We start from the raw sequence: 25,200 nt of genomic DNA, 5'->3' as shown, positions 1-25,200 counted from the left end.
ACTGGAATGGGGATTTTTTAGGCAGACATGACACAAAAATCGGCAGATATAGGAATTTCACCATTGAAGAGTGAGGGGTCAGCCTGCCGGCATCCCAATGTCAATGTAACCAAAGTTGTCCCCCATTGGAATGGGGATTTTTTAGGCAGACATGACACAAAAATCGGCAGATATAGGAATTTCACCATTGAAGAGTCAGGGGTCAGTCTGCCGGCATCCCAATGTCAAGGTAACCAAAGTTGTCCCCCATTGGAATGGGTATTTTTTAGACATGACACAAGAATTGAAAAACAATAAAAACGATACAATTGTTTTTATATTAGCTGAAATACATATGGGCCAAATGTCAGTCCATTTCTATTGTACTGGACAATGCCGCCCGAAATTCGGCCTATGTGTTCTAGGCTTTATAGTCTCAGGTGCTAGTGCTAGTACATTCCTCCAACCTGGTTAAATGTTGGAACAATGGCATTCAGCAGGGGACACAGGCAGCCAAACATCCTGAAAGTGTAAAATACCAAAAACGCTGACAGAGTCTGCAGAGTTGGAATGGAGGGGAGGCAGGACACACAGACCACCGGGGAGGTGAGTATAAGAGCTCTTGCAGGGCACCATAATTTGAATCATCATTTTTTTTCCCAGACAGGGTCATTTTAAATCAATATCATGATAAACAATAACATTATGTAACCTGAAACAGATTTTAAGGACATGTCCAAGCCTTGCTGTTACTCAAGCATTTTCCTTTTTTTTCCCTCTTAACAAGAACAATCTGCCAATTGATAATGAAACATAATCATCTTGTGACCAGCAGAAGAACTTGATTTAATCCCTCATCTTCAGGCAGAGTTCAGTGCCAGCACAGGACACCGTACACCAGAGCCTCTGGGAAAACAACTTGGCCACTAGAATTATTCAGCTTTACAAATTTTTCAGTGTAATATGTCATTATTAGTTCCTGCTAGAAATGATCAATGTTACATGGATAAGATAAATATTATGAAGCTTCCATCTGTAATAGAAACACTGCTTGCATCCTTATACGGGAACAAAAATAACGACATATTAGCTTATCTGTCTGATCTTTTAAATGAAACATCACCTAATAGGGGGTGAATGGTCATTGCTCCTGGGATGTGAATGCAAGTCTGAAACTGGTTATATACCTCCAGAATCAGACAGTAGGATCAAGTGTCAGGTGCCAAGATATACCACATTTTCCCACAGTGATTTACTACCAAATGATCTGATTCCTAAACTACATTAGTACGGGTTCGAATCCCAACCATGGACACTACCTGCCTGGAGTTTCCATGTTCTCTCTGTGACTGCGTGGGTTTCCGAGTACTCTAGTTTCCTTCCACACTCCAAAGACATGCTGGTAAGTTAATTGGCTTCTGTCTAAATTGGACCCAGTATGTGTATGTATAAATGTGCCCCAGGGACATTGGCCGGCTTAATAAAAACCTTTTTACCCGTGTGTACGCCAGTCTGACAGAAGCTGGCCGTTTGGGTCTGCCAAGCCCTGAAGACTTTCTGTATAGGGAATGGTCTTATTGTGCCAACCTGACCTACCAACCCAAATCTTTGTGCAGCTTTAAGCTAGTCTTAGACATAAGAGGTGGTCCAAAGATCTAAATGCTACGTGAATATTTTGAGCAACAATCAGAACACATTGTATATGCATATTTGCACTGGTTGCCTAAATCAGTGGTTCTCAAATCCGGTCCTCGGGACCCACCAACAGGCCAGGTTTGCAAGATAACTAAATTACATCACAGGTGATCTCATTTGCTTCTCAGTGATTGCAGTATTCTAGTCTGCATCCCCCAAGGTAATACTTAAAATCTGGCCTGTTAGTGGGTCCCGAGGACCGGATTTGAGAACCACTGGCCTAAATGATCACACTATCATCACCAGACAGTACTACACAACACTGTGCTTCACCCTGGCCTTCTATATGGATTTTTGGTTAATTTACCTCATCATAACCTGTTTGGGTATACTTTCCATGACAAGAGGAAGAATAGGAGGAAATAAAGCTGGTTAGTATTGGTTTAAGAAATGTGCACTAGGCCTTGTGCTTCTGGGAGAAAAATCATCAAAGGAAAATGTAAATCTTCTGACACAGTCATTTTTTGTATAAAAGATGGGTATTTTGTGCTTACCCAATAAGATGCCGGAGGGATCAGAGCAACATAAAAGAAAAAACTGTATACAGTGAAATTCCCTTGTGTTAAAATTGCCCCTTCCTCACTACTAATCTAAGGAAATCTTTGGGAGATGAAAATGCTTCACAAAAAAATGCCCATCATCCCACACCCAATTTCCTCTGGTATCCACTAACACAGTGTCTGATTGACAGTAAATGTCTAAATGGTCTATTCATTCTTTCCAGCCTTTGATCTGCTCTGGACAGGCAGCAATCTGCAGGATACGGCACAGGACTCAGCAGTGAAGGAGTTAAAGGAATTTCACAGTTATCCTCCAAGCTGATTAAGACAAACAAAAAGACACTTCTTAATGAGGAGCTGACATGTGCCTGTATGCTTGGCTCTTTAGTCAATGTGCTACACTGCTTTTGTTTTCCAGCATTTTGTGTGGCCACACATGACTTTGGCCTACAAAAAATGTACTGCAACTAACTTTATTTGACATCACATAAAATAAATAAATAAATAAATAAATAAATAAATAAATAGACAAATGTTATCCTGTAAAGAATAAAGAAAATACTTTCTATAAGAGAGATAGATAGATAGATAGATAGATAGATAGATAGATAGATAGATAGATAGATAGATAGATAGATAGATAGATAGATAGATAGATAGATAGATAGATAGATAGATAGATAGATAGATAGATAGATAGATAGATAGATAGATAGATAGATTGAAGAACGGACGGATAGATAGATAGATAGATAGATAGATAGATAGATAGATAGATAGATAGATAGATAGATAGATAGATAGATAGATAGATAGATAGATAGATAGATAGAAGGACAGACGGTAGATAGATAGATAGACAGACAGACAGACAGACAGACAGACAGACAGACAGACAGACAGACAGACAGACAGACAGATAGATAGATAGATAGATAGATAGATAGATAGATAGATAGATAGATAGATAGATAGATAGATAGATAGATAGATAGATAGATAGATAGATAGATAGATAGATAGATAGATAGATAGATAGATAGATAGATAGATAGAAGGACAGACGGTAGATAGATAGATAGACAGACAGACAGACAGACAGACAGACAGATAGATAGATAGATAGATAGATAGATAGATAGATAGATAGATAGATAGATAGATAGATAGATAGATAGACAGAGAGACAGACAGACAGACAGACAGACAGACAGACAGACAGACAGACAGACAGACAGACAGACAGACAGATAGATAGATAGATAGATAGATAGATAGATAGATAGATAGATAGATAGATAGATAGATAGATAGATAGATAGATAGATAGATAGATAGATAGATAGAAGGACAGACGGTAGATAGATAGATAGACAGATAGACAGACAGACAGACAGACAGACAGACAGACAGACAGACAGACAGACAGACAGATAGATAGATAGATAGATAGATAGATAGATAGATAGATAGATAGATAGATAGATAGATAGATAGATAGATAGAAGGACAGACGGTAGATAGATAGATAGATAGATAGACAGACAGACAGACAGACAGACAGACAGACAGACAGACAGACAGACAGATAGATAGATAGATAGATAGATAGATAGATAGATAGATAGACAGACAGACAGACAGACAGACAGACAGACAGACAGACAGACAGACAGACAGACAGACAGACAGACAGACAGACAGACAGACAGACAGACAGACAGACAGATAGATAGATAGATAGATAGATAGATAGATAGACAGACAGACAGACAGACAGACAGACAGACAGACAGACAGACAGACAGACAGACAGACAGACAGACAGACAGATAGATAGATAGATAGATAGATAGATAGATAGATAGATAGATAGATAGATAGATAGATAGATACTGTATCAATTTACTAAATAAACTGTTCACTTTGCAAGGGGATTTTCTCCATCACCCAATCATAAGCAAACAAAAATGATGTTTTTTCCCCTTGTATATGGTTGGGTATTCTTTGCAAAGTGAAATTTCATCACATTTACTAAGCTCTGGGGAAAATTGCTATGCAAAATGCAACTTTCCTTGAATATTGAACAGTTTCTTTTCCTTTAGTAAATCAACTCTATAGTGTCCTACTGCTACAGCATAACTGCTGATGTTTGCAAATGTTTTATTATATACTTCCAAACTAGGATGAATATGGTGGGTGTCTGCAGAGAACAGGACATCTTTGTGCTCTGGCTCCATTTCCTTCCTCTCTTATTCATCTTACTCTTTATTGTTCTCCTTAATGCTTTGTCCCACCAAAGTTGTAAGAAGCTGCACCTCAATTGCTGGGTTTCACTGTATGGTGGCTACAAAGGCTGAGCACAGATAGATTAAAGGCACTATTTCTGACAAGACGTGGCTTCATAGGGAGTACAAATTACGGAGACCAATGTGGACATTTGCTTGGCTCACAGAAGGAGCAAATGGGAAGTTTGGCAGTGTTATTGTAATGACCAGGAAACACATTAGTTCAACAGTGCTAGTTATTTTTTACTTAAAGGAAATGTACACTATGTATTTAAAGACAATCATATAATATATAACAATCCTAATAGCGTTATCACAGCTGGAAAAATGGAAATGGGGGGGAGGGGGGGTGGGTAGACCCTTTATAATTTTAAACTGATCCTTTTTTTAGATGCATTTTCCTAATTTACAAAGCCATTGACAAGAGAGGAGAGAACGTATGCCACCCTAGTATAAACTTTAACCATTGTTTTCAGTGAAAGGAAGGTGGGGAAGGAACTTTTCTCAAGGTTTTATGTGCTTTCCTTATCAACACAGCAAAGTGTCACCACACTTTGCTGTCTCTTTTTTTTACTATTGTTTTTACTGGTCCAATTTCCCTTTTGTTTGTCAAATTTCCCCTTTAAAACTTTTAAAAACTGAAGAAAACTCCCAAACTCTAAAATTGTTTAATTTTATATAGTCTACTTGGGCCCAACTGTAGGTTTAACCCCAACCAGCAGTTCACATATATGCTGATATGTTACAGAAGATGATGTCTATTTGGTGTACATGGTTCTCTTAGCTTTTTGTTGTCCTTTCCACTTCTTTTTCTTCTTTTCTTTCTCAGGCTTTGTTTCATTGAGAAACACATCTCCATCCCCGGTTCATGAACCCCAGCAATGGGGAATGTCTGTCCTTGGATCCCTTTCTCTGTTGCAAGCCCCTCTAACCAGTAGAGAGAGATTATGAAAGGGCTCAGTATTTGGATTTTATAAAATGTATGACATATTTTCCTATCTTGAGAGAGGTGTGCTCATTACTATGTAAACCAATGGTGTCAAATGCAATTGTAATGCTTTGTTATATTTTGTTCTCCTTCTTTATAAAATTCAATAAAAATTATTGGATCATAAAAACTGGAGAAAAAAACTGATTCCCTAACCAAATCTAACTAAATTAATCCTCACCAATAGGCAACATATGATAAAAGATACAAATTATGATTCAGAATCATACTTTTTTGTCAAAATAACAAAAATAATGTCAACCTGTTTCACACATTAGTAAATTGGGCCAATTGGGTCATAAGATAGTACACACAACCATGCTGGTAATCCCAACGTTTTAATGGAGTTTTAATGTATCATGCTAGTAAGTGAAAATATAATGACATATAATTTCAATTAGGCTCTGTTATCATCCTATTTGTAAAGACTGATACCTCAGTCTTTAGGCCCCGTTAAACACTGGGGCGACGCTACTTTGCTGGGCGACCTCATAGGTCGCGGCGCGCTGCTCGCACCGCGACCTCGGAGCGGCCGGCACGGACTTCATAACATTGAAGTCTATGCAGGTCGCTCCGGGTCGCCCCAAAGAAGCTCCGGACCCTTTTTCTAAGTCGGAGCGACTTGTGTCGCTCCTATTAGAACGGGTCCGCAGCTTCTTTATGGAAGGCGACCTACGGCGACCTGTCAGGCGACCAGGTCGCCTGACAGGTCGCCCCAGTGTGAACGGGGTCTTAAGGAAACAAGGCTATGACATGTTAGCTGCGTTTTTAGACACCCCTATCCTCATACTACCAGTTGAAGCACTACTTAAAGCGTATGTTCACCTTTACAAAAAAGCTGCCTATGCAAGTAAGGGGTGATTGAAGATATAAACAAACTGTGTAGTTCTGACTAAAGTTAAATAATGCCCTTGCCTAGTTGTAGGCCATTTACATACCTTCCAAAGCTTGACTGGAATACTCCTGGGATGTTGCTAAGTGAGGCCTAGTTTTTACTGTTTACCTCCACCATCACTTGTGATTCAAACCCGCTGCTCTTTCTCTCCCTTGATGCAGTAGCTCTAAAGTTTAGCATTTGAGAGCTCACTCCTGTGATGGAGGAGGTGAGCAGTAAACTAGGCCTTAAAATTTGTCCTGAAAGTTTTGAGGCTTCAGATGTTACACAAATGACCTACAGCTAAAGAAAGGACATTATTTAACTTTAGTCAGAAGTGCACAGGTCGTTTATATCTACAGACACCCCTTATCTGCATAGGCAGCTTTTTGGTAAAGGTGAACTAACCCTTTAACCTCAAACCAGATTGCCTCTTGAGGCATCAGTTTAAATTTATGACATATGTTTGGATGACAACCAGCCAAACTTCAGCAATAGCCTGGCTATCTGCCTGACTCTCATCATCCTAGGTTAAAGGTTAAACCTAGATTTCATTGGATATTTTCCAATGAAAAACTGAAAGCATAATTCTTTGACACAATGTCTGAATTGCATAAAATCTGGGGTCCGTGGGTTTTGTACCTTGACTTTGACCATTGCTTGATAGACATGTGAAGTAGATATGCTCTGCCCCTTGTAATAAAATTGTAAATAAAATAGAGGGAACACTGGCATAGTGTAAGATACTGAAAAAGTGGTTAAAATAAATATACTGTGCTCACAAAAGTGATATAAAAACATGCTTTTCACACAATATCTAAAGGGAATATCTCATCAACCAACGAGTGTGCGCATGCAAGTTTCAGTACTTTATCAGAAAAGCAACCTCTAGTATAATGGTTAATGCGTTTCAAGGCTCTTCCTTCACAGCAGAAACAGGCACTTCTGGGGAGTTAGCTCTGATGAAGATGTTAGCCAGCATACTAGAGGTTGCTCTTGGAATGAAGCTTTGATGGAAAGGTGAGCATACTCATTAGTTGATGAGATATTCCCTATGGAGAAGCGTGTCTTTCTATCACTTTTGTGAGTACAATATTTTTATTTTAACTAATTATTTTAACCAATTAAAGCTTTTTGAGTTTCTTACACTATGCCAATACCCTTTCTGTTTGATTTAGAGTTTTCTGAGGATTTCTCTGTCTGGAGAGAGCTGCAAGTAAGTGGATGTTTTTTTCTACCATAGTTACTATTTTTTCTATATGTATATATATATATATTCTATGCTGAAGAGATTCTGGGCCAATAAGTGGAGCTTTGGCAGACCAAGACCTGTAAATTCCAAGTTGAGCACTGACATTCGTTTCATATCTTTGACTTTGCCCCTTGAGCCTGATGTAACTCACCTTGGTTCCGAGGCACTCACTTCCCCTTACCATTTCCGTCCATAACCCTTTCCCGCTAACACCTATTCATTCCTAGCTGCTTAGGTTTACAATATTTCTGAATTCCTGATTCACTTCTAGGTTAGGTTCTCGCAGGCATTTCTTCTGATGTTCTTTGCTGATGTTACCCCAGAGTAACTGAATACTATGTTGTATTCCTTTACAATGTGATATCAGTACGAATAGTTTCCAGTTGTCTATGTACTCTGATTTTCAATAAAAAATATTTTTTATTTGCAAAAAAGTAATTTAACCACTTCCCGTACATCGGCTTGAAGAAGTGGTTGTACCGGGGTAATACATGCAGCTAGAGGCACCACCCTGGTACTGTTCTTTTGAGCTGGCAGTCGGCTTTCTGGAGATAACAACGGATGTGGCTCAGCAGCCGCTCAACGTTTTTTTCAGCAAGCGGGAGGGGACGCCCATCGGGAGACCCGAGCAACAAGCCGGCATGTCTGCTGGCTGGTTAGAGTCCTGAACTAAGCCTGATTCAGCTTCGATCAGGTCTCTGATCATGTAACCCGGAAGCGACGTTGTTTACTTGCCTGCCAACGGCACCAATTTAAAAAAACTTTCAGTATTCAAAAATGACGATTTTGGCGTTTTGAATACTTTGATGTGCACCGGAGGGGGCTCTAGTCTTTTAGACCCCCGTTCCCTCCATAAAGGTTACCTGTCACTGCCTATTACTGTCACAAGGGATGTTTACATTTACAATTTTTAAAGAGTCGCCAATGGAGATTTGTAAGTACCATAGTTTGTCGCCATTCCACGTATGTGCGCAGATTAGGTATCTATTTACTCAGCGTGACGTAATCTTTTACAATATACAAAAAAATTGGGCTAACTTTACTGTTTAGTTTTCTTTTAATTCGGTGAAATTTATTTTTCCCCAAAAAATTGAGTTAAAAAAAGACCTCCGTGCAAATACTGCGTGAAAAATATTGCAACGACCACCATTTTATTCTCCAGAGTCATTGCTAAAATATATATATATATATATATATAATGTTTGGGGGTTCTAAGTAATTTTCTAGCAAAAAATACTGATTTTAACTTGTAAACAACAAGTGTCAGAAATAGGCTTGGTCCCTAAGTGGGTAAATATTATGTTTAGATATGGTGAAAAAGAGAAGCGGTGAAATACAATTGAAAGTTTGCTTTAGTAAATATATTATCTATAATAGCAAAATATGTGGATCATTAACTTCCAACTGACAGACCTGCCGTGAAAAGAACAGAATGCCCTGGACTTTTTGTGAAATTATGAGAATAGTCCCAAAAAATGATCTTTGTAAAGAATGAATTATTTCAGTATTGAACTTCAGGTCAGTGTTACATGCAGCCATACTCTGAGCTGCATTTACACATAGGTAAATATCACTGCATTCCAGCGCTTACACCTTTTTGACCTTCTACACTTCTGCAATCAGGGGTCAGAATCTCATTATGAGGATCATAAATTCATCAGTATGAATGGATGCCAGATGGATAGACTTACCAAGAAGTGTGATCATCATCATACCATGTGTTTTTTTTTTTTTTGTGACCTCAGCTTATATTTTAATTTAGTAAAATGACACCATGCACATCAAAAGTGTCCTATGACTTTAAGCCACCTGATAAAACACAAGATGAAGCTCCAGAGGCAAGCGTGTGTCCATACTGAAACAACTGTGTTGGGCTACAAGCTTTCAGAAGAGCAACAACATTTTTAAGGGTGCCTTTACTACAGAAGTATAACAGTTTGGGCCTGTAACAATCTCTAAAGCTAGCCGAAAACCGTTAGATTTCTCTTTTTCAGACCATGGGGGAAATAACATGATTCCCCCATTCATAGCGAGGATAGAGCAATCTCTCCTGCCAGTTGTTGTCTTCAGACAGTTGCAGCACCTGCGTCTGTCTGAATGCCCGAACAGTGACTGCATCTGGTTTATCACCGGCTTCTTTAATTTTTTCAGTTTTGACAAGCCAGGTGCAGACAGGGCCAACCGCAGTTTGAATTGCTAAAGAGAGTGAGAACACTGTATGTCTAAATGCATTTGGGGGTTTCTGGGTATCTATGGGTGCTGTAGATGGAGCTACAACCCTATATATAACTCTATATCTACTTTGAAGTAAACACAGACTACTATATATATATTGACATTTTTTAAATTGAAGAACTAGTATAAATTTAGTGGAACATTGGTCATTGATTTGCGCAAATGTATTTGGGGGTTTCTGGGTATCTATGGGTGCTGTAGATGGAGCTACAACCCTATATATAACTCTATATCTACTTTGAAGTAAACACAGACTACTATATATATATTGACATTTTTTAAATTGAAGAACTAGTATAAATTTAGTGGAACATTGGTCATTGATTTGCGCAAATGTATAATGTTCACACTTGGAAAAAATGACCTGTATTCACTAAAAACAGCCAGTCATGTCAAGGGACATTTAAACAGCAATTCTAATGACCAGAATACACGATAAGAAAATGGTTGCATTTGCGGGAGTGATGTCACGTGGCTCCAGCCAGTAGCACAGCTGGAATCCACGGACCCAGGAGGAAGCTGGGTTGAAATGGAACGGGGACGACGAGGGTCTCGTTTGCATGTAAGTGTCACATAATATGCCATGCATACTACTAACACATCAGCCTTTCCTCAACCTTTTCAACGTGGAGGAACCCTTGAAATAATTTTCAGGTCTCAGGGAACCCCTGCTATAAATGACTATATTTACAACTCATGATACATTAGTGTGATGGTCAGTGGGATAAATGCTCCTTACACTAGGGATGCACCGATCCGATATTAGGATCGGATATCGGCGCCGATACTGCCACAATAGCTGGATCAGGGGATCAGTAAAATGAACCGATCCACAGGCCGATCCGGTTTTGATGAGTCCCGGCACAGCCGTCCCTTACTTGCACGGAGCCATCGATCCACAGGCCGATCTGATTTTGCTGAGTCCTGGCTCAGCCGTCCCTTACTTGGTGTAGTAGTAGTATGGGATGAGAGCCGCTACTTCCTGTATAGGTCCGGCTCACAGGCGGAGTGATATCAGATGCACTCCGCCTGTGAATGGAGGAGCCATACACATGAAGCAGCGGCTTTGCTCTGTACTGCATATTGTGTATGTATGTAGTTCCGGATCGGTATCGGTATTGACAGATACACAATGCCAGATATCGGTATCGGAACAAGAAAAGTCAGATGGGTGCACCCCTACCTTACACTTGTGGACATTGGGAAGAATTGCCTTCTTGCAGGTAGCTAAAAAGATGAATGGTGTCTGGGGAACTTATCTGAGAGGCAGAACTTGCCCCTAGCAACCTCTGCAGGAACCCTAGGGTTCCACTGAACCCTGGTTGAGAACCACTGCTAGCACATTATGCCTTTACTTTTCAGGTAACAAAAAGTTAAAATAAAATGACTTTACTTCCTCTTAACATCGAATTTCTTTAGGAACCCTCTCACCTACACCTTTGTCTGCTGTTTGCTCCAGTATCGGATATTGTCTTCAGTTATTGTTAAAATAAATTCTTATTTAAATAAAAAAGATGTGGAACTGGAAAGCATTTTTTACACATTTAGTCATTTCCCAGAAACTTAAAAATGTTCAGCTCACATGTTTAAACTTTTCAGTGGCTGAAACCCAATTCCTAAGATTGGAAGATGGAATTCTATAGAGGTTTTCTAGCTCGTTTCAGGCAGATTATGTTCTAACATTTAGGTACAAAGCTGTTATCCATACAACACCTGAAGTGTAAATGAAATGATGATGAAACCCGAAAACCACCCCTGACTTGTAATTGTAAATGTAATCCATGTGTATCACACAATGAAAGATGCTGCTTAATAAAGTAACCCAGAAAACCATTAATTAAGAAAAGAAAAGAATTCTAGCAAAGTCATTTCCAGCTCCTGACTCCACCCTGGTGAAAAATGATCCCGGTCAATTCTTTGGGAAAGGTATTTGTTTCTTTGAAGCGGTGTATTTGAAATAAATGAAAGCTGCCCACGAGTTCTGTCTGTGCACTCCGTCTGTTGATGCAGCTGGGAACAATAGAGGAATATCTTATTTTTGGAAAGAAACTGATGTTAAAAAAATGGGCTTGGGCTATCTTAGCGAAAAGTCCCACATTCTAAGAGGAAAAAGAAACAGATTAGGGTGTGCCCAGAAAAAAAAGCCCTTTGACCTACTAGATGATGTCATTTTTTGCTTTAATGTCCTCCAGTGTGTCTGATATTTACAGCCTGTTTATAACCTATAGGGACTTTTTTCCCTTGCTGTCCTTAAGTAACTCTATATTATTTGTTAAAGTGACACTAACTAACATCCTTATTCTCCAAAATGAATCCATACACATCTACTACTTAATGGCCCTGTAGTCTATATTTCATTAAAATGTTTCTTTATGGTTTATGATTTACTAAAACTGGAAAGTGCAAAATCTAGTGCAGCTGTGCATGGTAGCCAATCAGCTTCTAACTTCAGCTTGTTCAATTAAAGGGATTGTAAAGGAAAAATGTTTTTTTATCTTAATGCATTCCATGCATTAAGATAAAAAAAAAAACCTTCTGTGTGCAGCAACCCCCTTAGCCCCCCTAATACTTACTTGAGCCCATCTTTGTCCAGCAATGTTGCAGGAGTTTCTCAGCTGTCCTGGACTCCCCTCCTGATTAGCTGAACAGTAGCACGGCACGATGGGCTCCCACTGATGTCAATCAAAGTCAGTCAGCCAATCAGGAGAGAGGGGGCGGGGCCGGGTCACAGCTCCATCTCTGAATGGACACAGGGAGCTGTGACTCGGCTTGGGTGCCACCACAGCAAGTTGCTTGCTGTGGGGTCACTCAACATAGGCGTGCGCACAGGGTGTGCCGGGTGTGCCTGGGCACACCCTAATCACCTAGGGCACGTTAGCATTATCGCTCTGTTTGACAGTGAGGAGATGGGAAAGATCTCCCTCGGACCTGCTCTGCCATAAGAGAAATGCCACACACTTCTATTTCACTTTGCCAGCAGGGAGAGTAATATACCGGGGCCATATACATGTAGGCAAACACATGCATGTGTATGTAAACTTTGGGGTGCACACCCTAATGCAATAGGCTGCGCACACCTATGTCACTCAACAAGAGGGAGGGGCCAGGAGCACAGAAGAGGGACCCGAGAAGAGGAGGATCTGGGCCACCCTGTGCAAAACCATTTGACACAGGAGGTAAATATAACATGTTTGTTATTAAAAAAAAAAAACAGACTTAACAATCACTTTGAGACCCCGTTCACACTGGGGCGACCTGTCAGGCGACCTGGTCACCTGACAGGTCGCCGTAGGTCGCCTGCCATAGAGAAGCTGCGGACCCGTTCTAATAGGAGCGTCACAAGTCGCTCCGACTTAGAAAAAGGGTCCGGAGCTTCTTTGGGGCGACCCGGAGCGACCTGCATAGACTTCAATGAGGTCGCCCCGGCAAGTCGGATCGCCCCAGTGGGAACGGGGTCTAAATCTTGACTAAAAAAAACCTGGAAGCTGATTGATTTCTATGCAGAGCTGCATCAGATTTTGCACTCTCCAGTTATAGTAAATTAACCCCCCTGTGTTTTTCTGCCTCCCTGTAATGTGTCAATTCCGTTGCCTGTGCTTCAATTCTACTAGTTGGTAAAGATTTTCCTGAGAGGAGTCATATAATTGGCACATTATAAAGGGATCTTGGGGATCAGAACCTTGATGCTTATAATAGGTTTTACCTGTATGTATCATGAATATCTAATAAACTTGTTCAGTTTTATGGGATATTTCAACTGCACCAGCTTATGAATGCAGAGAGCACTGTGCAGTGATAGCAACTCCCCTACGCATGCATGGGACTGACATCACTGCAGTCCAACCATTCAAAGGGCCAGAGAGTGCGAACCTAGAAGGAAGACCAGGCGAAGATGGAAGAACTGGTAGAAGTGACAGCTCAGCGTTGGAGGGCTTTGTTTGAAAGATGAATCTGGCATAATGTGCTGGTATCCAGTCAGTGTATTCTAGCACATAATAGCATAAACTTCCAGGACACACATAAAAAAATCAGGAGAGTTTACTACTGCTTTAAAGGGATCCTACATATGAATTTTAAAATGGAAACTGGGAGCAGTTCTGGCACCAGCTCATCACCCCTAAATACCAAGTTTGAGAGGTTGTAGTGAGTGGAATAGATCATTACATATGACTAAGTTTACTAGGCTTGACTTTGCATTGCATTGGCAGGAACCCAGTGCTAGTCTTTGAAAGACAAAGCTTCTCCCAGCAGGAGCACTGCAAGGAAAGGCCTAGAAAACATATCCAGTGGGTAAATCAATGCAAATGTTGCTAGCAGGGATCTTAGGAGCCAGAGGGAAGGAAAAGTATTGTGTAATTTACACTAGTGACCCCATTACTCCAATTTGCAGCATGAAAGTACCAATCTGCTTGACTTTTACTTTCCATGGCCTGTGCTTCACTTCCACTACTTAGTGAAGATTTTATGGGAAGGTTTCATGCATTTGGCCCTCAAAAAAGTGATCTAAGGGAGCAGAACCTTGAAGTACCATTTGGCATCGACTTTCAAGCAATGGTGTATGAAGCGAGTGCTACTTGCACGCTATTCCCACTTACCTCTTGCTTACCAGCCCATGACTTGACATGTTCATGGTGACTTACCATATAAAAATGAACTATACCACTATGAATGAGTATCAGGTATTATGAAGAATATGTGACATCTTTGAGTAATGATCAGCAGGTTCACTTGTACCTTCACATAGATTGGTTTATGTTAACTGAAGACCCCACATACAGAGCAATGACAGATGCAGCAGCTACTACATACCAGTCTGGCCAGTATCCAGATCCATATTTTATTGGCTGCGGTATTAGACAGGAAACCCAGTAGAGCAACATTAATAGCAGACTTCATTACCAATAATGTCAAATATAAATACACACCCTAAATAAAATGAAATATCCTAAACCTGCTAATGAGCCTTCTACTTAGAATGGATTAGATATAAAACACCACCAAGGTTTTTTTTATTGAACATTAACACATGTGCAGTCCCCTAAGGGACTTACATTCTAATCTTTCTATTACAGTGAACACATAGGGGTTGATTTACTAAAGGCAATTTGACTGTGCACTTTGCAAGTGCAGTTGCTCCAGAGCTTAGTAAATGAGCAGAAGCTCTGCTGACCTCTATCATCCAATCATGTGCAAGCAAAAAATGCTGTTTTTTTTATTGTCCTTGCACGTGATTGGTTGTTCTTTGTAAAGTGAAGCTTTACCTCATTTACCAAGCTTTGGAGCAATTGCACTTGCAGAGTGCAATTGCACTTTGCAAAGTGCACAGTCTAGTTGCCTTTAGTAAATCAATCCCTCAGTGAACATAACACATAGGACAGTTTGAGGGGAAGCTATTTAAACTGAAATTACAGGCACAGCAGGTGTACATGTTGGGGAATCCCCATTATGCACTGTAACTGGCTAAAGATAAAATCTGTAAACCTCTTGACATGAATCCTAAATTGATAGAATTTAAGGAAATATTCCAGACCATCATGCAGCACATGCTGTATATAAATTCTTATATTCATCTTCCAAGCAAGGCCTTTAGAAAGAAAGAATGTCTAAAAGTAGTACTATCACATTTGTTCAAGCTTTTCCAGGCAGACTGTCACACATCCGTTGCACTTTAAACATGACATCCGACCTAAGGAAGTCAAAGGTCATCATGAAGTGCTTGTGCGCAAGATGCCTTCAAGACTGAATTCATGTTGGGCACCCTTTCCATAATGAGCACTGCAGTGTAAAAATAAACCTACCTTTAGCAGATCTACACCTGTCAAACTAGGCCTTCCCTAATCAAATCAAAAATCCTTATTTGACATTGTGCTATACCCATGCCATAGGAAAAGCATTAGTGTGTACATAATTTTGCACGTTAATGGGCGACAAATGACTGCTACAAACATGCAAGGTCACGGTTAAGGGAATGAAGGTACGCGTTGAATACAACCAATGACAGCTGGTGATCATTGTCATTTGACGTTGATTGTGTGATAAAGTAGAGCTACCGAACACTTCTTTGTCGAAATAATCACTTTTCCTCTGTCCCTCACTGTCAAGGATCTTATGGAGAAATTATAAAATAAATACTACTAATAAAAGTATTATACCCTAGTTTAAGAAAGACGTAATTGTTTGTAAAATGTTATTTCATAAACAGACATGTTTTCACTAAAAACCTACAAACCTTACTATATATCCCTAAGTACTTGTGTGATATATCCAAGGTCACATTCGTATGACATTTTTTTGAGTGGTAAGGACAAAGATTAATGTCTTATGTCAATGCTACATAAATACTGGACTTAAATAAATATCTGCAAATGTCTTATCCTTTTTCATAGACCTCAGCTCCTATAAAATTGACAGCCATTCTTCCTTTGAGACTGGTGATGTTACCATGGTGTGTCTGGAGCTGGTGAAAGCCCCATGCCTCCTGTGCTCATACTACAGAGGTTAGCCCGATGCACCATGCAGTACTGCTCATAATATATGGCATGGATGACAAATTAGCATGATTTGGGCCCACTGGGCTGAAAACCACCATGTCATGGGGGTCCCCTTCCTCCAGACATGTGAGCCTTAGCAGTGTGCCAGTGCAGCAATTTGATGGTTCAGCTCCATATTTTCTGTCTCCGTGAGAACACCAGGATGTTGTATTATCTGAGAACTGCTTTTAATATCAAAATTACCATAATTGCTCTGCTTTCTGATTGGTTACCCGGAGCCTATCATCATGTAAACCATACCCTCTTCCTTCCTGTTGCTTAGGAGCATGAATGATCATTCAACGTTGCCACCTCAGTGGTGCTGAGATTTCAGTCCTCAGCATCTGCCCAGTGATTCCGCAAAATCAGGAGCCCGGAGAAGGTTTCTTATGTAAGGCACACACCGCTGACATCATTCCTGCTACAGCACGAGGGAAACAGGCAAAACTCATACACACCCAACTATCGACCCACAATCAGGATACCGGAATAAATCACACACGTAGGAAAATCACGCTGAGAAGGAAATGGACAGATCCTGGCATAGTATTTGTCATTTGCTGACAGCGAAGGTTAATGTGAAGCTTAATCAGCAATATCATAGATTAGATTCCCTTCGCCAGAACCGATTGCCCTTTTTTTCTTGTTAGCTCGAATGATTTTCACATATGCCGTAAAAGAACGGGTTAAAACCTGCATGATACCTATAAGCCACTGATAAGCTTCTGTACAAAACAACCAATGCCTGTCTGTAGCCAGGGGATGGTCCAGGCTGTGAGTAGTTCTCTCCGCAGACAGATGAAAAGATACTGCAGATGGAAGCAGCAGCTATACAAGGGCAGCAACAGTGCACTCCCAGATACAACTCATAGGGAAATCCATGATACCGAGTCATTCAAAGGACAAGTGCTTGAATCACAATATAGTCAAAGCGCCTACACCGTTTACTAGCAATGCTCTTTTTTACTGTCACTTATGGAAAGCTGGCAAGCCTAACAGTCATTCCCCTCTTTATCCAGCAAGCCAATAAATGATGAAATCCTATCTTACAAGCACACCAAATCAAGAGCATACAGATTACTTATAATCATTCTTTTGTACAGGAAAATCTATAGCAATAGCCTTTGCACTTTCGTAAAAAAATACATAAACATTTCCATATAATACACATAATGTATATAAGAAATTGTTGCTAAAGCATACATAGCAGTGGCAGTGTATGTGCAGTGGGTCCCCCCACCATTACAGCAGAATGAAATGTGATAAGAAGTCAGTAGGCTTTAGCTATCATCAGTGGTCCTACAAGAAGGATGCTGGACCTTTCAGGCCCATGCCGGCTTTAATTACAGGTTCATTGTTTATATAAAGCAGACATCATTTTTACAGGTCCCTTGAAGGAGAAATGGCCTTTCTAAAGCAAATGAGGAGCAAATCCAAGGCATTGAGCAGCTGTTGTCTCCTCTTGCTGCTGGAGCAGCAATGCAGATTTCCCTCCCTTCCCTGGTAGCATCTGAGGTGATAATGAAACATTTGGACACTTATTAGCATAAGATAAGCAATGTGGTTCCTAAAATGAAGAGGTCATAGGAAGGCTAGGAAATTAGTGCTTTTGGTACAATTAAGACTTTTATTTTCACTTTTGGACCCCCCCCCCCCAGCACAGTGCTAATGACAACGGCAGAAAATGACATCTAAGACGTGGTACTCACGCACGGTCTCCTGCTTCGGATCCAAGCTGCTGACAAGCTGCTGGACAGTACCGATTTTCCCTTGCAGCGCCCGTACGCGCCTGGCAGTGACCTGAATTTCTGCTTCGATGTCGTGGAATATGGAGCAGGCATGCCTGGCCATATCCGAAAGCTGCCGTAAGATCCGCGACATTGCAACGTTGCTGATAGCGCACAAATCCAAAGTTGACACATCTTTATCCTTCTTCTCAACGGGCAAGGATTCCCTCTCCTCCGAGGGCACCTGCGCCGAAGGTGCCACATTAGCCGACAATTCTTCCCTCGAATTAACCCGGTGGTGCTGCCGCTGCTCGTCCCCCTGATCCCTGGAACAGCTCCCCTCGACCTGGGCGACAGCGTGCCTACACAGCCACTGGGGCTCAACAATCCGCTTGGCAAAGGGCATTGCAGATCGCCCTTCACGTTATCCTGCGATGATGCCTTGGCTAGCCAAATCCTAAGGAAACAACATCAAATAAGACAGAGAGGGGTCAAGAATCCTCCGAAATGAAAGGTTGTAGCGATCCGCCAACCACTGTGCCACTCCAGTATAGGTCCAGTTCTTTTTTCTTTTTAAATAGAGTGATCCCTAATAAATCCTGTGCAGGTCCTCATTGTGGAGAGCCCTTTTTTATCCTAGCCATGTTTTCCCCTCCATGTGTGACAGTGTGCAGCTGTGACTTGGGAAGTATCGCAGTAGTGCACTGCTTCCCTAGGTCCTCTCTTCGCTCTGATCATCCAGTTGCTTTTTTGGATAGCTTTTCTCTGCCTCCCTCTCTGCTTTCACCATGCTACAGTGAGGCAGACTGAAAACCTGGAGGCAGGAACACACAGAGATGTCTGAATGGGGAGGTGAAATCAGAAAAAGAGACAGGGAGGGTGGAGGAGGTGCTGGCAAGCCAAGGGGAGGAATCAGGACATTCTACACAAGGCACTGCCTTCCCCAGCCTCAGTCAGTGAAGAGCTAGCTTCTACGCAGAGACAGTCTGCAGCAAATCGCTTGGCTTGGCAACTTCCAGCGCCGCTTTACGAAACCCCAGGCCATGGATTCTGCTTCTGGTTTTAGAGCTTAGATTCCATTTGAAAAAAAAAAAAAATCAAGGTTTACAGAATACAGACAGAAGTGCAGGAGCCTGAATGGCATGGTCCATTTAAAAACCAGTCAATCTGTTGTGCTTCTGAAAAAAAGAAAGGTCCGCTCGTTAACGTCTAACTTTCTAGAACACAAGGAAAAATCAAGCCATTGGCTTTTCGGTGACTTCCTATTAAAAAAAAAAAAAAATCAAGACAGCATTGTTTTATTTGATATACTTTATTATGTATTTAGGAGTCAATTTATACAGAACTGAAACCAAAATATCCATAAAATGTTATCTGTCGTTTCTCTGCTTTTCAGCATTGTGGCGTTTTCGCTATGATTCTCATTTTATAATGGATTTGGTATATTCTTTATACCTTTATCTATAGGATATATGCTTGGGATGTTTTGTCAGTACTGCTTTTTAATTAACAAGTGCAGGGCTGCTGATTATATTTTATTTTTTTAGCTTTTCTTTTTTTTCTTTCAACATTAAAAAAAGCAAAATAAAAATGCAGCGCTCAGCAAACATAAAGAGTAATTGGGTATGCTTTAACCTCCCTGGCGGTATGATTCTTTCGGATTTTAGGTGCTGAAAGCGGTACCATTATTTTGCATGTAATTCTTGTGAATGAGCAGCCCAAACCAACTATTTACATATGATTTTTTTTTACTGTGCGTTCTTCTTTATAACATCTCGGGTATGATAAAGTTTCAAACACAAAATCATAAATTATAATATAATAAAAAACTATAAATAAATTAGAGTATGTATGTATGTATATATATATATATATATATATATATATATATATATATATATGTACATATATATAGATATAGATATATATATAGATATAGATATTTATATATATATATATATATATATATATATATATATATATACATATATTATATATATATATATATATATATATATATATATATATATATATATAAATATACATACATACATATATATATATATATATATATATATATATACATAAAAAGTACAGTAAAACTGCAGGAAAGGGCACTGGGGGGCAATCTAATGTGAATTTATTTTATTTTGCTATGTATCAGTGTGTTTGGTGTGTTTCACTTTTGAATTTGCCGCTGGTTCCACCCCCCTGCGAACGTCACATCGCAGGAGACGGAAGCCGGGGCACGGAGAGGATCGGGAGGAAGATCTGCCGCTAGACACCGCCGGGACACATCGCTGGATCCGGGTGACAAGGTAAGTAACCCTGATTTCTGGATCCAGTGTGGCTCGGGGGTTACCGCATTTGGCTCTGAAATTTAACCCCGAGCCACGCTCGGGAATACCGCTAAGAAGGTTAACATACACTATATCAGTGTTTCTCTACCTTTTTTCAGTCACAGCACCCATTAAAATGATGCACAATCTCGAGGCACCCCATTCTAAAATGTAAAAGAAACAAATAGTTTTACATAATGCAGTGGCAATACACTTAGGACACCCAGCATTAGAGATGATTTATTTTATGCACCTTTGCACACTGGTACTGATTAGTATTCCAGTGTTTCTCATCTCCCTCAGTTTCCCTTTCTCATTCAGCTAATGTGACCCCAGTGCAGACAGAGAGAGACAAACAAGGACATCCCTCAGGTGCTCAAGGTCTTCCTTATCAATTTATAATATCATCATTTGTTAGAATCTAAACAGCTGGATCACATGGTGCCCAAGGTTGTAAAAACGGCACCCTGGTTGAAAAAGGTTGCACTATATTACCAAAAGAATTGGGACGCTTGCCTTTACACGCACATGAACTTTAATGGCATCCCAGTCTTAGTCCGTAGGGTTCAATATTGAGTTGGCCCACCCTTTACAGCTATAACAGCTTCAACTCTTCTGGGAAGGCTGTCCACAAGGTTTAGGAGTGTTTCTATGGGAATGTTTGAGTATTCTTCTAGAAGTGCATTTGTGAGGTCAGGGACTGATGTGGACGAGAAGGCCTGGCTCACAGTCTCCACTCTAATTCATCCCAAAGGTGTTCTGTCAAGTTGAGGTCAGGACTCTGTGCAGGCCAGTCAAGTTCCTCCACCCCAAACTCGTTCATCTATGTCTTTTTGGACCTTGCTTTGTGCACTGGTCCAAATCATTTGGTGGAGGGGGGATTATGGTGTGTGGTTGTTTTTTTAGGGGTTGGGCTTGGCCCCTTAGTTCCAGGGAAGGGAACTCTTAAGGCATCAGCATACCAAGACATTTTGGACAATTTCATGCTCCCAACTTTGTGGGAACATTTTGAGAATAGCCCCTACCTGTTGCAACATGACTGCGCACCAGTGCACAAACCAAAGACATGGATGACCGAGTTTGGGGTGGAGGAACTTGACTGACCTCAACCTGATAAAACACCTTTAGGAGGAATTAGAGTGGAGATTGAGAGCCAGGCCTTCTAGTCCACATCCATGCCTGACCTCACAAATGCACTTCTTGAAGAATGGTCAAACATTCCCATAGACATACTCCTAAACCTTGTGAACAGTCTTCCCAGAAGAATTGAAGCTATTATAGCTGCAAAGGGTGGTCCAACTCAATATTGAACCTTACGAACTAAGACTGGGATGCCATTAAAACTCATGTGCATTTAAAGCCAGGTGTCCCAATATTTTTGGTAATATAGTTAAAGTCCAGTGTAATAAATATAAAGTAAAAAAGATACAAAATGTCCAGTGACAAAGTGATTGGTGAAAATATTAGTCCTCCACCAATGAGGTAGTTACATCCTGTGTCGCCTCAACCTTGAACAAAAATGCACACTCACTGGACTTTGTTGCTTTCTAGTATATAGAACAGCAAAACATGCTAGTAAAATATAGTTTGTGGTTGTTCCATCTATATATCTTTCATGGAATCAGACTCAAAAAGATCTCCTCTCCCTTGTGATCTCTGTTGGTACTAAGACCATCATCATCTCCCATCCATGAGTAAATAACAAAGAGAAAATCTCATAGCGTAGTATTTATTGGTAAAAATTTATAAAAACATATAAAAACATTGATAAAATCATAGATGACACTTACATATGCAGCCAACAATCTAGACTAGGAATGGCATCAGGTACTTAAATATTAAATTGGTGTTCCAGACGTTTTTAGGTTTATTAAAAGTCAGCAACTACAAAAAGTGTATCTGCTGACTTTCATTAAACACACACTGACCTGTCCCACGATCCAGCAATGTGGCCGCCTGAACCCCCGGTTCTCTCCCTCTCCTCTCCCCAGCGCCGGCATTACAAATGTGTGGGCACCCGGCTGTGACAGCTTGCGGCTTCACAGTTGGGTACACACCGCGCATGCGCGAGTCGCGCTGCGCTTCCTCAGTGGCCGGGCAATCTTCTGTGACCTGTGACATTTCCCAGAAGATTGCAGGGAGGGAGGAGGAGAGGAGAACTTCCGCTCGGATCGCCTAGGCGGTGTCAAAACTAGATACCCGCTCCCCCACAAAAAAATGGAATGCCAAATGTGGCATAGGAGGTGGGGAACAGTGCTTAAAGTGGAACTTTCCCTTTTCGGTGGAGCTCCGATTTAAGTAAGTATAAAAACATAGGTCGTTATTGGCACTTATATAAGGGGCCACCAGTCTAAAAGTCTAAAAGAGTGGCGGCAGGACCTCAGGCAATGAGCAAAACTCTACAGCTGTTTCGCGTACAAACGCATCATCAGGGGTATGCAAGTTTAAAAATAAAAAGCCCAGCCCTGAGATAGCAGTTCAGCACAATAGTCATAAAGACATGACTGAAAGCTTGTAAGCATGCGGTCCCTACCCCCTACCCCATGCTGATACTAGCCCATGTGCTTTTCTTTGTAGCAGAGCACCCAGGAACCAATCCCATCCCACACTGATGAATGTGAAGTAGAACATGTCCCATGCTGGTCACTGTGGTCCCCCCCCCCCCCCCGATGACCCCTATTTCATATTGTGTCCTGCAGTAACTAGGCATCTGTGGAAGGAACCTTTGCCGACAGTGGGTATGATAAGCCTTTCCATACGCCTAAGGAGTTGGATTAGCAATTATAATTTTTTTAAACTCCTTAAAAGTTTATATAAATCTAATCACTAAAATATCATATAAGGTTTAACGTCAATATAAATTCAAAAGTCATTTTTAATCATTTTGAATCTGCATCTTTTACTAAAATATTAGCTGTGATCCTGCCATGAAGGTCCTTGTTCATTCCCTGTTATAAGGTGACAACGCTCTGCCCTTGTCTCCTAATTGTGCTCCTGCACTATCTCTCTATTATATGGCCTTACAAAAAAAAGACTACAAGCAGTGGTGTCCACAGGTCTGGTCCTCAATAATACGATACCGATTTCATTGCGGCTTGCGACTTCACACAACAGAAGTCTATTCAATTCAAAATGAAATCGGCAAAAAGTAGTGGAGGAACCTTTTTCTGAGTCACAGCAATTTAAACTATTTCATTGCTGACAATGGGGTGTGACTTGTCATGGAATTTGGAACTGTCAAATTGCATGACAAATCGCACTAGTGTGAACAGGGGCTTATAGTCTAGTCCAACATTTACATCTTTATTTCAGGACAGACAATTCTATAAAGCGGTAGTAAACACTGCTTGGTCATTTGTACCTACCAGTAAGCTTATGATATAAGTTATCTGTAGGTACAATGAATACCTCCTAAACATGCACTGTTTAGGAGATATTACCAATTTCTTCAGCTGGTGATGTCACTGGTGCATGCAACCTGCACTCTGAAGTGAGGGCACGCTGAATGTGCCGCTGTGCCACGATTGTGACTCCGTGCATATGCATGTGAGTGACGACATCGTGGCTTGGCCATTGAAATGGTCAGGGCTCATGAATCTGGAAGGAAGTCTGGGTGAAGATGGAATCCCTGTCAGCGGGGACAGCATGCTGCTGGAGGGATACCTTTTACAGGTAAGTATGTCATAATGTAAGTATGTCATAATGTGCTTGTGTACTCTGCATTCTAAAGCTGGCCATTCACAATTCGAATCTTGGCCGGTACCTGCTGCACTGGCCGAGATTCGAACTGTTAATGGGAAGGCTGACCAAGTTGATCAATCAAGCAACTTGGGCACAACCAGCATGCATAATTCTCTTGTGATTATCGCTAGTGGCTGCCATAGCTGCTAGTGATAATCACTGTCTTCTACCAGCGGGGGGGGGGGGGGGGGACAGGGAAAACTGTCTCCACAGGGAGAAGACAGTGATTATCGCTAGCAGCTATAGCAGCCGCTAGTGATAATCACTGTCTTCTCCCAGCAGGGAGGACAGGGAAAGCTGTCTCTGCAGGGAGAAGAAAGTGCTTATTGCTAGCAGCTATAGCAGCCGCTAGTGATAATCACTGTCTTCTCCCAGCAGGGAGGACAGGGAAAGCTGTCTCTGCAGGGAGAAAAAAGTGCTTATTGCTAGCAACTATAACAGCCGCTAGTGATAATCACTGTCTTCTCCCAGCAGGGAGGACAGGGAAAGCTGTCTCTGCAGGGAGAAGAAAGTGCTTATTGCTAGCAGCTATAGCAGCCGCTAGTGATAATCACTGTCTTCTCCCAGCAGGGGGGGACAGGGAAAGCTGTCTTCGCAGGGAAAAGATAGTGATTATCGCTAACAGCTACAGCAGCTGCTAGCGATAATCACTGTCTTCTCCCAGCGGGGGGGTCAGGGAAAGCTGTCTTCGTGTCTTCGCAGGTAGAAGGCAGTGATTATTGCTAGCAGCTATAGCAGCCGCTAGCGATAATCGCAAGAGAATCCTGCAGGCTGGTTGTACCCAAGTTGCTCGATTGAAGACAATCGCTGATTCTTCGGGCAACACTGTCTGTGTTGATAGAGGAATTGTGCAAATTTCTTTTTGCAGGACACAACACGTTATGCCATTTACTTGCAGGGGGACCTTTTTTTCACTTCACTATCGCTTTAATTTTACAGAAGATCTTAATATTTGTACAGTATATGTAATATCTACATATTTATTAGGAATAAAGGGAAAGACTAGTAAATAACTTTCCAGCAATTTTTCCCAGTGCTTTTGTTACATGAAT

At 41.0% G+C, this 25,200-nt stretch overlaps 1 protein-coding gene across 2 annotated transcripts in view; it reads right to left on the bottom strand.

The window, feature by feature from the left end:
- Window positions 1-18,865, bottom strand: part of NHS (NHS actin remodeling regulator) — a 286,415-nt gene extending 267,550 nt beyond the window's left edge. For both annotated transcript variants that reach the window (XM_082246759.1, XM_082246760.1), the window contains exon 1: window positions 18,051-18,865. In XM_082246759.1, coding sequence (XP_082102885.1) covers window positions 18,051-18,474 — 424 coding nt within the window. In that variant the 5' untranslated portion in view covers window positions 18,475-18,865. The remainder of the gene's footprint in view (window positions 1-18,050) is intronic.
- Between the last annotated feature and the right edge of the window lie 6,335 nt (window positions 18,866-25,200).

This window comes from Pelophylax lessonae (assembly GCF_965119305.1).
Source record: "Pelophylax lessonae genome assembly, chromosome: 2".
NCBI lineage: Eukaryota > Metazoa > Chordata > Amphibia > Anura > Ranidae > Pelophylax > Pelophylax lessonae.
The sequence above is the reverse complement of the archived record's forward strand: the minus strand, read 5'-3'. Positions and strand labels throughout refer to the sequence as shown.